The following is a 13380-nucleotide window of genomic DNA, read 5'->3' on the forward strand; positions in this document are numbered from 1 at the left end:
GCTTGTCACTAGTGCACGAGTGGCATGATCTTAGATTTAAGCTCTATAATTATTGCTTAGATTGCATCTACAAGTTGTTTGCACATGTCTATGTCCGAAACCCGAGGCCCCAGAGTGACAGCAACTGGGATAACTGGAGGGGAAGGCTTAGATATGAGGATCACAAGTTTTTACCAAGTGTTAATGCTTTACTCCGGTGCTCTGTTAAAAGGAGTATCTTAATTACCAGTAGATTCCCTTGAGGCCCGGCTGCCACCGGCTGGTAGGACAAAAGATGTTATGCAAGTTTCTCATTACGAGCACGTATGACTATATATGGAAAACATGCCTACATGATTAATAAACTTGATGTTCTGTCTTAATGCTATTTCAATCCTATCAATTGCCCAACTGTAATTTGTTCACCCAACACTTGTCACTTGTTATTGGAGAGTTGCCACTAGTGTAGATAGCTGGGAACCCCGGTCCATCTTTCATCATCATATACTCGGTCCTATATGTCATTAGAAGTAGTATCAACTATTTTCTGGTGCCATTGCCTCTGTGTTATTGTTACTGCTGCTGTGTTACTGTTACTATTGCTCTCATATTACTGCTGCTTTCACATCACCCCTGTTACTAGTGCTTTTCCAGGTGCAGCTGAATTGACAACTCAGTTGTTAAGGCTTATAAGTATTCTTTGTCTCCCTTGTGTCGAATCAATAAATTTGGGTTTTACTTCCCTTGAAGACTGTTGCGATTCCCTATACTTGTGGGTTATCATGCGCCGCTACGTCCTCTTGCAAGCACTGCTGCAACCTCGCGTTGGCGGCGTCGTCCTTGAGCGTCTCAAAGGACTCGACTATAGCTATCTGTTCTGCCGCCCTCTCCTCCGGGGTAGGCGCATCAGGGTCATCGAAAGACCATGATATGTCGGAGTCGGACTCCTCTTCGGCTGCGGCGGCCGCCAGCCTGCGCTGTTCCATCTCGGCGTGGCCCGCCCGCTCCTCCTCTGCTTCCTTCTCTGCGTCAGCCAGGTACTTTGCGTCCCTGACAGATTCGAGGAGGTCGCCCGTGCTGTCGTCGGAGTCGAACTCCTCGTCGGAGCTCGAGGCCGGGGGAGGTGGAGTGGGAGGTGTATGCGGAGGTGCGGCAGCCTGGCCGCGGCCGGCGTTGCTCATGGTGGCTGCGGCGGAGTCTGACCAGCAGCGGCGCTACGGTGGAGGTTGTGCGGCGGCTAGGCTTTTTGTGGGGAGGGGATGAGATGCTGGCGCCCCTGTTTATATAGATCAGAGGCAGGGCGACGGCGCGGCACGCGTGGCAACGCCATTACTTCGTGCGCAGAGGTAGGCGACGGTCGCGCGCCACGCGAGGCATTGCCATTTACGTGGCCGCAGACTGCCGAAGCGACGCCTCGGCGGCAGTACTGGCGAAGAAGACGCATCGATGCTGGGTCACTGCCAGGCGGGCCAGACAAAACGTCCGTCAGACGCGAGCGGACACTTTCCGCGTCCTTGCAGTGTCCGCAGAGACGCATCCCAGACGCATATTTGAGTCAGGTTTGTATCTCCGCGGACGACCCGGTCACTTTGCGTCGAGTTGAGAATTTGGAGTGATGTCCATTCCATCCCCAACCGAAGAAAAACAGATAAAATTCTCCCTCCTTCCAACCCCCAAACACGAGCGCACGCGTCGACCTGACTGCTAGGAGGCCCCACCAACCCTCCGACCCGACGAGTCAGTATCCGTCGGCGTCAACCCCCGGCCTGACACCGATAAATAGCCCGGAATCGCGGGGAGATGGAGATGGTGCTCTGCTCGCCATCGTCCTCTCCTCTCCTTCCTTCCTTCGTCGGACCGCGCCAACCACCTCCACCTCCCACCCTTCCCGACCACGCACGTACACTGCCCAAGCCCAGCAAGCAAAACCCAGCCGCCAAGCCTAAGCCAAACCGAAATCCACCAGCACCAGCAGGGGCGGAGCACAGGACGCCACCGCGCGGATCGCGCCGCCATGCCGCTCGGCGACCCCGCCCACGGCCCGGACCTACAGGTACGCACGCGCGCTCCTCCAATCCGGCCGCGCTTGTTCGGGGGCCGGCGGGTTTCCGCCGCCGGGCGCCCGAATTCCGCCCCGCCCCGCCCCGCCGCAATTTGCTCAGGGGACCCGCCTGCATGTCTCGCTCCCGCTCCGAATCCGCGCATTCCGCGCAGCCACCCTTCGCAAACCGCGATTCCGCAGTTGCGGCTGCTCGGTTCTGACGAATGCCTCGTTTCTCTGTTTGCAGCAGCAGCCGTCCCCGGAGTCCGCGCAGCCGGAATCCAGGCTCCGGAGCCTCAACCCGGGGCCGATACCCATCCCGGCCGCCCCGACCTCCAGATCGCTCCTCGACAAGGTACGTTTCGCCGTTGCTAGATATACATACATGCGTGCGCGTCACTTTCTCATTCATCTCCTAGGCATGTTCGTCCTGCTCCTACCCCCGTTGCGTTGCGTGCCTAATAGTCCGTCATGGCCAGCATCTCTAACCGACCAGAGTGCAGAGTAAGCATTCCCACGTTTTTTGTTTGTTTTGCAGCCACCTAACTTTCGTTACTACTAGTATCTTGCAGTTAGGAGGAGGAGGTTTGAATTCCAGTGGACATTTGTTTACTCTCTCTCAATAGAATATGTGCCAGTGGACATTCGCCCCCTTTTTCCCCAATTCTCCTCTCGATTCACCACTTCTGACCTGACCTGGATCATCACGCGTCATCATGAATTCATAAATTATGAGCAGGCATTTCACCTTACATGCATTTCCAAATTTAACATGTGATGGTTCTAGGAAGTACTGCTGAATACTGATCATATGTTTCTCTACGCCTAAATGGATATTTCCAACAAGTAACCATTGACTTGGTTGTTTACTTGGTCTAGCATCTTGTTATTTTGTTCCAGTTTTCGTTATTCTCAGTGTTGATTATTTCTTCGGTTTAGCTTTATGGTTAAGCACCCGCTCCATGTAAAAACTGAATCCAGTGGCTGATGGAGCTTAGCATTTACGAGTTTATATCTCCATATGCACTTATAACTTGACTTGATATGTGGACTGAAAAGGATTCAAGTCCCTTGCCAAAGGAAAAGGAAATATGGGAGAAAGTTTGACTTTGCTGCCTCATCAGATTTCCTCTTGTCTTACTCACAGCCCTTCTCTGCATTGCAGGTTTCGGATCAAAGAGATGTCATAGCCTCACATCAAAGTGAAAATGGCACCATCTCTACAGTTAGCTCTACTGTTAGTTCAGTCGAATCAGAGAGAGCAACTTATGAATTCCTTGCTCAAACGCCTATCAAGTCAACTGATGCGCACCTTGTGGAGTTTTCAGAGGCTATGAGAAGTAAGGACACACAAACTTTAGATGACCCAACCTGAATCCTGTCATATACAGTAACAGTTATATGTTCTGCTTTCTACCTGCACTCCAAATAACGACCGGTATGACTCTGTCAATTTGAAGCTGTTGCAAAGGCATTGCGGCAAGTTGCTGAAGGGAAAGCTGCTGCTCAAGCGGAGGCAGCAGAATGGAAACGTAAATATGAGTTAGAGACGGCGCAGAAACAACAAAGCAAAATGAAAGGTTCGATTTATGCATTTGCAGTTGATGTTTTTAGTTTAAATAATATACATTATCATCTATTGGGCTGAGAGGTAGCGATTGAAGTGTCGTACTACTCCAGGTCACAAAACAAATACTTTCCAAATTCTCTGTGATCCAAATTATTTGCCGTTGGTATTTGTCATGTGTTTATGGAAGGAAGTTTTGCTTATGGAATACCATAATCTAGATGTTTACATGCAGATTGTTCGCCATAGTTACTAAGATTCAACAGCACGAGGAAGCTGTAACACCCTGGCATAAAATGATGTGTCTCGTGTGTCCCTGTGTGATAGTGATTTTGTATTTGTCTCACATAGAAGTTTAAATTAATAAAATTATTGTACAATGTATAGCAACCATGGTTTGATCATTTAAGGCGTGGCAGGGTGAAATCCTAAGCATAGTTCTGTATCTGTTCACATGACTACACAAGGAAGGTTTTATGAAGTTTTTGAGTCTTGGATTATTACAGCAGGCTTCCCTTGGTCGCACTTGTTATTTGTCCAAGGGGAATATCCATATCATTGGATGGATCCTGAAATGGATAATCCATATCTTACACTGGAATACGTTCTGATGTGTTCCATTGTATTGGGGCATAACCCCTGATAAAAATCTAACTGGACGGGCATAACCCCTGATAAAAATCTAACTGGACTGCTACCTTGTGCAGATTGTGGCAGTTGTACCGATGATAACCTAGAGAAACTCGCCAGACAAATAACACTTGAGACACCTGCATCTGATCAAACAGCATGTTGTGGAAACCATGAGATATGTTCACACGAGGTTCTCCGGGACGAAGTTCCTGGATCTAGCCGAAGATCTAGTCACAAGATGGTGGGAAGAAAAGCATCATTTAAACTTTCATGGGGATGCAATGGCAACAAAAACGGACAGCACAAGCATGACTTTGTTTCCTTTGAAAAAGGAGACATTACAACAGCAGAGCGCAGTAATAAACAGGTTGAGATTCTCCTTCTGTTTGTTTCATTTTGAAATAATAGGTTGTACCCATTAAATTAGAGTACCTGGAATCACTTAACCAAAATACTTTCATTTTTCTCCATGTCTCTCTTTCCTTAACAATGGATACCTTGGTTTCAGATCTTACTGAAGTGGGAATCCCAGCCGCAAACAGTTCTTTTCATAACCAAACCTAACTCCAACTCAGTTCGTGTTCTTTGTGCTGAAATGGTCAGGTGCGTTCTCTTCTATCTTGGAGTAATGGTTGATAGTCTTACTTCATGTTTATGTGAACCTTCTCTGTGAACATATTCAAGAAGAATATATTCTTCATATTTCTGATTTTCGAGATTCTATTATTATGTTCCTATCAGTACAAGAAGAATTTGCTTCAGTTATCCATTTTACTTATCCAAATTATCCTCTTATGACTGATGCAAACACTGCTTACATAGGATACATGCCATGATGCTTGTATATTTAGCTTGCACTACTAAGAAAAGTGCCAATAATTTTATTGTAGATGGCTTAAAGAGAACAAAAATATTAATGTCTTGGTGGAGCCATGGGTTAGCAAGGAACTCCTAACACAAGATACCGACCGCAACTTGGTGCAAACATGGGATAATGGTGAGAGAATTATTCTATTTATTTAATGTAGTTCATTCATGCTGCTCCAGATTTTTTCATTCCAGAAAATTAGTTTATAACTAAGATTTTTACTATTTCATATATGGACTAGAGTTTTTTCTGTTTCTAAGATTCTTATGAAGGAAGAATGGTCCTGATAATTGAATCAATCCGAATAATGTTCCTTAACTAGACATCCATGCAAATCATTATTGGCTAAAACTGAACACAGTATTAAATCAGTGTATTCTATATCAAAAAAATTATGTTGTAGATTTAGGACAAACCCACCTTTCCATTCATGACTTTATTTGCCTTTTTTTTGGTACGTTGGTATGTTCATCTCTTGAGTTATATTAGTCTAACAGATCTTTCTATTAAGTAATTTATTCCGTCAAGCAACCCCCATTCTCTCCAACTAATTAGAAAATTCTGATAGATGAGGAGACAAAGATGTTGCACACAAAGGTGGATCTCGTTGTAACTCTTGGCGGTGATGGAACTGTCTTATGGGTAAGCAAGTCCAGTTATTTAATCCATTTTGTAAAGCTTCCTTGAAGTTTTTTGTATAGACCAAACTTTTGTACATTTTTATGTTGTGCCGACCTTTAATTATGCATTTGTCTAGAATGGCTAAACTACTTATTTTGATATTACTACAGCAGCTATTAATAGTTCTCTGAATCTGCTATTGCCTCCCTGGTCAGGCATTGCAGAGCTTTAGCCTCTTGTCATCATTTCTTCAATATGCAAAGCCTTAAGGGGATCGTGTGGACTTGGTATTTTCTTGAATGTCAACATGCCTATTTGGTCAATATGTGTGGTTTATGTGGCAACATTTGTGAACTGCTGAAGTAGAACGTCTATAGGTCTCTCCAGTACTAGTTCTGGGAGTTACTGCTTCAAACTGGGAAGTAGAACGTCTATAGATCTCTCTCTAGTACTAGTTCTAATACAATTTGCTGTGAGAACCAACTACGTGATAGGTATTGCTTTGCAGGTTCATAAATTAGATGCTTAGTTTCATGTTTGCATGCTCTTTTGTTCTAGAGAAATATATTTTGCGTGATATTTCAAGTACTGGCATTGTTTGTTCAAGAGGAAACAATTGCTTGCCATATTCTGGTTTTGATTTGTTATTTCACGTAAGACTTAGTTTGGTTCAATTTATGCTGGACTGCTACTGAAACTAATTATTGATTTAACCTCTCATAACAGGCTGCATCATTGTTCAAAGGACCTGTACCTCCAGTTGTTGCCTTCGCCATGGGGTCACTGGGTTTCATGACACCTTTCCGTATCCTTTATCATCAATGATAGTGTGCTAGATATGCTGCTGATATTTAATGGTTCTAGATGTTTTTGGCTATTCCAACCTACATTTCGATAATGCTAGATTTTGATTGGTTCAAGATCTTATACTCCTGGCAGACAAATAATCACACATGAAGCTTTCTACTGTCCTGTTGGGAGGTTCACATATAAGTTGTCCTTAACCTTTTTTTCAGCAAGCGAGCAATACCGTGATTGCTTGGACAATGTTCTGAAGGGACCTTTTAGCATAACACTGAGAAATCGTCTGCAGTGCCATGTAATTCGCGATGCAGCGAAGGATGAACTTGAGACCGAGGAGCCAATCCTAGTATTGAATGAAGTTACAGTTGACCGTGGAATATCATCTTACCTTACCTACCTGGAGTGCTACTGTGACAGTTCATTTGTTACATGTGTACAAGGGGATGGGCTCATCATATCAACGACATCAGGAAGCACAGCATATTCACTAGCAGCCGGAGGATCCATGGTTCATCCACAGGTATGCCCTACTTTGTATTTCACACCCTGATTTTCAACCTTGTGTTTGGATTTTTGCAGTTAGACTTGCGATTATCTTTCTTACCCAGGACTAAAATAATCATGTTATTGTACTATTAAAAGTTCAGATAAGTTGTGGTAGAGGCCAGAGTATTCTCTTGGTCACCGATTCCATATTGATGAATACCTTAACAAACTTAAGCTGATACCTGTAGTTCCACATGTACTGTCTATAGCATAAACCTTTGTCAGATAGACAAGCTCCCTCCTGCATTCAATATGCTGACAGAAATTCGTCAGCATCGAAGAAGCAAATTCTCAGATGTAGCCTATAATTATCCAACCAAACTTTGAGTAGTTAAAGAGATGTTTCCCTTTTCAAATTGATGTTAGTCAGCACAGTAAAGAGGCCTGCAACTTTGTTGTCACGCGTACTCTGCACTGTTAACCTCTCTCCAAAGTGGCTTTCGAGGGCTTGTAGACAAGCAACAAGTGCAGTTACAGTCTTATTTTCCTGGGCTCTGTATCTTTGCACTGTTAACCGCTCGGTCTTTGAGGGCTTTGTGACAAGCAACAGGTGCAGTTACTATCTTGTTTTCTACCTATCACAGACTCGCTGCACACTGCCCTCAGATCCAGAGCCGCTGTCCCCCCCAACAAGCCTTGCTGTTTTCTCCGTTCCAGCACGATGCCTCCAATGCTATCTTGGTCTCTAACGCCTGATTCTACATGATGCATGCAGGTCCCCGGGATCCTTTTCACGCCGATCTGTCCCCACTCCTTATCGTTCCGGCCGTTGATACTGCCCGAGTATGTGACTCTCCGCATACAAGTGCCATACAACAGCCGGGGGCACGCTTGGGCATCTTTCGACGGGAAGGACCGGAAGCAGCTGGCCCCCGGCGACGCCCTCATCTGCAGCATCTCCCCTTGGCCCGTTCCAACGGCCTGCCTCGTCGACTCGACCACCGATTTCCTCCGCAGCATCCACGAGGGCCTTCACTGGAACCTCAGGAAGACGCAAGGGCCGCTCGACGGCTCCGCATGATTGCTACATGGGTGATGATGCGTTTGAGCTTGGCAAAGCAAGGCGCCATGGATTTGTTGTCTGAAGAAATGGTTTCCTCCAAGCCCAGCTAACTACACCGAGATGATAAGTGTACCTCTGAGAGTCTGTCCTGGATACAGGCCTCCTTTACTGTTGATTCTATACGTATAGAAGTTTGCGCTTAGAAATTGGAGCTAGTGCAGTGCAATAGTGCATAATCCATGTATAGTGGCCATGGGTGAGCACAGGTTTCTTGGACTTGATGCGATGTATAACAGCACAAGTGGCAAGCGATCTGCTGATCTGGGCATAGCGTGGGAGAGCAGACATGGGTGGTAGCAAACTGCCAAGAACTCGAAATTGTAGAGCACACGGCATGTATAGTTGCAGTGCACCCCCATGATTTGAATGAAGTCATATATACCTCAGTGAAGAAATAGCACTCATTGCTACTTGGTTACAGTCTGCATTTGTGCGATCAGGCAGTTGAAGGCATAGAGGTAAGTAAATCTCAGTCTCTGTAGGTCTTATCAGATACGTCTGCCTCTTGGTTGCATGCATATGAATCTCAATGTTTCAAAATTCAAACCATGAGAGTCAGTCTAGGACCCACCAGTATCATCATGATTCTTTTGTAGTATCAGCAGAGTAAAACTGGTAGGAGTGATTAGCAAGGGCATAGGCCAAAGACAGTATGTATAGTATCATGGTCTTCTCAATTTAATAACAACCTAACATAAGAAAGACACAACTAAGATCAGGACTAGCTTTAGCTTACCAATCATGTCAAAACCTTGTACTACTAATATACTCTGAATTATTGTCAAAAAAAAAAAAAAAACTCTGAATTGCTCTGCGTGGCACTCTGAGCTACAGTAGTTTATATACAAAGTGAACGTGTAAAAGCTGCCGACCCATGATTTGGTAATTATTCCATCCACCGCTAGCACCGGTAGATAAGTTTGCAGTTTGCAGTAGAGAGACAGTAACAGTGCCTCAATTGCCGCGCGGCGATGTCGTCGTGTTCCCGGCTTCAACCCGGGCGGCAGCGAGAACGTGAAGTCTTTTGTTGCTTTCCATGCGTCCAACCTACCCCCCCCACCCTCGCGCTCACGGGCGGGCGCCAATCCCATCCGCGCGCCTCCACCATGCTCAAACCAAAACCCCCCAGCTCCACTGTACCATTGCCGATCTAGTTAAGATCTATCGCCACCTCCATTTATCATCCACCTCCAACCCATCAAGGAGCGGAGCACACACATTCTGCACGCGGCGGCAGAAAATGGCGGCTCCTACCAGTGTGCTCCTGCTGCTGCTACTGTTCTTGGTTGGCCTGCACTCAACGGCGGCCGAAATGCCGATGCCGGTGAACGAGGAGGTGCTTGGGCTGGTGGTGTTCCGGTCGGCGCTCACCGACCCGTCCGGCGCGCTCTCCACCTGGGCCGAGTCCGACGCCACGCCCTGCGGCTGGGCGCACGTCGAGTGCGACCCGGCCACCTCCCGCGTCCTCCGCCTCGCCCTCGACGGCCTCGGCCTCTCCTCCACCTCCGGCCTGCCCCGCGGCCTCGACCGCCTCCCGGCGCTCCAGTCCCTCTCCCTCGCCAACAACAAACTCTCCGGCGCCCTCCGCCCGGGCCTCTCCCTCCTGCCCTCCCTCCGCTCCCTCGACCTCTCCCGCAACGCCCTCTCCGGCAACCTCCCCGACGACCTCCCCCTCCTCCCCGCGCTCCGATACCTCGACCTCTCATCCAACGCATTCTCCGGCAACCTCCCGTCATCCTTCCCGCCCACGCTCCGTTTCCTCATGCTCTCCGGCAACCAGCTCTCCGGCGACATACCAAATGCGCTGCCCAACAGCCCACTCCTGCTCCACCTCAACATGTCCAACAACCAGCTCTCCGGCGCGCCGGACTTTGCCACCGCGCTCTGGCCGCTCTCGCGCCTCCGCACGCTCGACCTCTCCGGCAACCGGCTATCCGGCCCCATCCCCGCCGGCATCAGCGGCCTCCACAACCTCAAAGCACTCGACCTCAGCGGCAACCGCTTCTCCGGCAACTTCCCCGAGGACATCGGCATGTGCCCGCACCTCAGCGTCCTCGACGTCAGCAACAACGCGTTCGACGGCGAGCTGCCCGCATCCATCGCGCGCCTCGCCTCCCTGGTGCGCCTCTCGGCGTCCAGCAACAGGCTCTCGGGCGAGGTGCCCGCGTGGCTCGGCGACCTGGCCGCGCTGCAGCGGCTCGACCTCTCCGACAACGTGCTCACCGGCGCCCTGCCGGACTCGCTCGGCGAGCTCAAGGACCTCAGCTACCTCAGCCTGTCGAAGAACCAGCTCGCCGGCTCCATCCCGGCGGCAATGTCCGGCTGCACCAGGCTCGCCGAGCTGCACCTGAGGGGCAACAGGCTCAGCGGCAGCATCCCCGACGCGCTGTTCGACGTCGGGCTCGAGACGGTCGACATGTCGTCCAACGCGCTCTCCGGCGTGATGCCGTCCGGGTCGACCAGGCTGGCGGAGACGCTGCAATGGCTCGACCTCTCCGGCAACCAGCTCACCGGCAGCATCCCGGCTGAGATGGCGCTCTTCTTCAGCCTCCGGTACCTCAACGTCTCACGCAACGCGCTCCACACGCAGCTGCCGCCGGAGCTTGGCCTGCTCCGCAACTTGACGGTGCTCGACCTCCGCAGCAGCGGACTGTACGGTCCGCTGCCAAGCGATCTGTGCGAGTCCGGCAGCCTCGCCGTGCTCCAGCTCGACGGCAACTCCCTCGCTGGCACCATCCCCGACACCATCGCGAAGTGCTCCTCTCTCTACCTACTGTGAGTGGGCCCAAAATTCGAACACACTTTGTAAATTTTCTACACTCATTTTGACAAATGGTTTTTCTGTCCTGGGGCAGGAGCTTGGGCCACAACGATCTGACGGGGCCGATACCGGCGAGCATGGCGGAGCTGAAGAAGCTGGAGATTCTGCGGCTGGAGTACAACCATCTGACCGGCGAGATACCGCAGCAGCTGGGCGGGCTGCAGAGCCTCCTGGCGGTGAACATCTCGCACAACCGGCTCGTTGGAAGGCTGCCGGCGTCGGGCGTGTTTCAGAGCCTGGACGCGAGCGCGCTGGAGGGCAACCTCGGTGTGTGCAGCCCTCTGGTCACCGAGCCGTGCCGGATGAACGTGCCCAAGCCGCTCGTGCTCGACCCCAACGAGTACACGCACGGCAACAGCAACAACGGCGACGTCGCGGAGAACGGTGGTGGTGGCCGCGGTGGCGAGGACGTGCCGAGGAAACGGCGGTTCCTGAGCGTGTCCGCGATGGTGGCCATCTGCGCGGCGCTGTCCATCGCCCTCGGGGTCTTGGTGATCACCCTGCTCAACGTGTCGTCGCGGCGGAGGAGGTCGGGTGGTGTCGGCGCCGACGAGTTCCAGGAGAAGGAGCTGGTGGAGCTGGAGAGCATCGTGTCCGGGAGCAGCAGCTCGACCAAGTCGAGGAAGCTCGCCACCGGGAAGATGGTGACGTTCGGGCCAGGGAGCAGCCTCCGCACGGAGGACTTCGTGGGCGGCGCGGACGCGCTGCTGAGCAAGGCGACGGAGATCGGGCGCAGCGGCGTGTTCGGCACGACGTACCGCGCGTCGGTGGGCGAGGGCAGGGTGGTGGCGGTGAAGAAGCTGTCGACGGCGAGCGTGGTGGAGTCCCGCGACGTGTTCGACCGCGAGGCGCGCGTGCTGGGCAAGGCGCGGCACCCGAACCTGGTGCCGCTCAAGGGGTACTACTGGACGCCGCAGCTGCAGCTGCTCGTCACCGACTACGCGCCGCACGGCAGCCTCGAGGCGCGGCTCCATGGCGGCGGCGGGGAGTCGATGCGGCCGCTGACGTGGGAGGAGCGGTTTAGGGTGGTGGCGGGCACGGCGAGCGGGCTGGCGTACCTGCACCAGTCGTTCCGGCCGCCGGTGATCCACTACAACGTGAAGCCGAGCAACATCCTGCTGGACTCGCGGTGCAACCCGCTGATCGCCGACTTCGGGCTGGCGCGGCTGCTCCGGAAGCCGACGCAGGCGGAAGGTGGCGGCGGGAGCAGCCGGTTCATGCATGGCGGCGGCGTTGGGTACGCGGCGCCGGAGCTGGCGTGCAGCAGCCTGCGTGTGAACGAGAAGTGCGACGTGTACGGGTTCGGTGTGCTGGTGCTGGAGCTGGTGACTGGGCGGCGGGCGGTGGAGTACGGCGAGGACGACGTGGCGGTGCTGATCGACCAGGTTCGGGCGGTGCTGGAGCAGGGTGGCGGGGACGACGCGGTGGAGTGCGTGGACCCGGCGATGGGCGGCGAGTTCCTGGAGGAGGAGGCGCTGCCGGTGCTGAAGCTGGGCATGGTGTGCACGTCGCAGGTGCCGTCGAACCGGCCGTCCATGGCGGAGGTGGTCCAGATCCTGCAGGTCATCAAGGCGCCGTTGCTGACGCCGGGCTGCACAAGGGAACGTTTCTGACACGTGAACCGGCGGACGAGCTCGCATCGCGCGCATACGACCTGCCAGCCAGAGAATCCATTGATTGGCAGCTCGAGGTACCATAGATCCGCGGGTAGTACGTGAGGTACGAGCATTGATGCGCTGGGAGCTTCTTCTTGTCCATGTCACGTGTGAGCTCAATAGTTTAAGCTCGATCCCGGCAGTCACGTACGTACGTACAGTACATTGTGTGGTTTCCTACTTCTTCTTTTTCTAGCTTTTTGTTTCGCTTTTGGGTGTCAAAATGTGACTGATGAATTATTTTTCTACAGTTCTAGTTGAAAGCAAAGCAATAATAGTGCTCTCTTGTGACTTTGCAGGTGCACTGTGCGCCCACCACAGCGCACCGTTATCATCAGGGTGTTTGTTTGTTTCTTGTAGTGCTGCCGCGGTCCATGACTTGACATGCGTGACACATGTGAGTGCACAGCGACTGTGTGCGTGAACTACACGGGTCCACCGTTACACAAGAAAGTATCAACAGACTTATGAATGTGTACATGAACCGTTTGTTGTTGGACATGTTGGGCCCTGCCCTGCACAGAATCTTTGTTACAGATCGCTTGGACTGGCTTGTGCTCATACCGCAAATAGATATCTCCTTTATTGAAAATACAAATACACATCTGTTGCTGGCTCAAGCCTGCTCCGTGATAGTGCCACCAGAACAAGGAGGGCCAACGGGTTTGAATTTGAATGCCACAGGGAAGACCTGATCGGAGGTTGTATTTTGTAAAGAAAATGGGCTTCACTGTAGTGAAGAAAAAGGTCACATTTCTTGAAGAAAGGTGTTGTCTTAAACC

The 13380-nt window shown here is 51.2% G+C and overlaps 2 protein-coding genes across 2 annotated transcripts; both read left to right on the forward strand.

The window, feature by feature from the left end:
• The first annotated feature begins 1767 nt into the window (after positions 1-1767).
• On the forward strand, positions 1768-8542 carry LOC127345860 (probable NAD kinase 1). The gene is given in 12 exon segments (XM_051372390.2): positions 1768-1961; positions 1963-2032; positions 2268-2375; positions 3186-3360; positions 3481-3600; positions 4295-4587; positions 4729-4823; positions 5111-5217; positions 5657-5730; positions 6436-6514; positions 6726-7033; positions 7775-8542. Coding segments are annotated over 12 exon segments (1917 nt in total). The 5' UTR covers positions 1768-1779; the 3' UTR covers positions 8081-8542.
• Positions 8543-9287: 745 nt separating this feature from the next.
• On the forward strand, positions 9288-12935 carry LOC127345859 (probably inactive leucine-rich repeat receptor-like protein kinase At3g28040). Its single transcript, XM_051372389.2, has 2 exons — positions 9288-10897; positions 10978-12935. Exons 1-2 carry the CDS (start codon positions 9363-9365, stop codon positions 12554-12556), a joined length of 3114 nt encoding a protein of 1037 aa, XP_051228349.1. The 5' UTR covers positions 9288-9362; the 3' UTR covers positions 12557-12935.
• The last annotated feature ends 445 nt before the right edge of the window (positions 12936-13380 follow it).

Source organism: Lolium perenne, chromosome 3 (assembly GCF_019359855.2).
Source record: "Lolium perenne isolate Kyuss_39 chromosome 3, Kyuss_2.0, whole genome shotgun sequence".
NCBI lineage: Eukaryota > Viridiplantae > Streptophyta > Magnoliopsida > Poales > Poaceae > Lolium > Lolium perenne.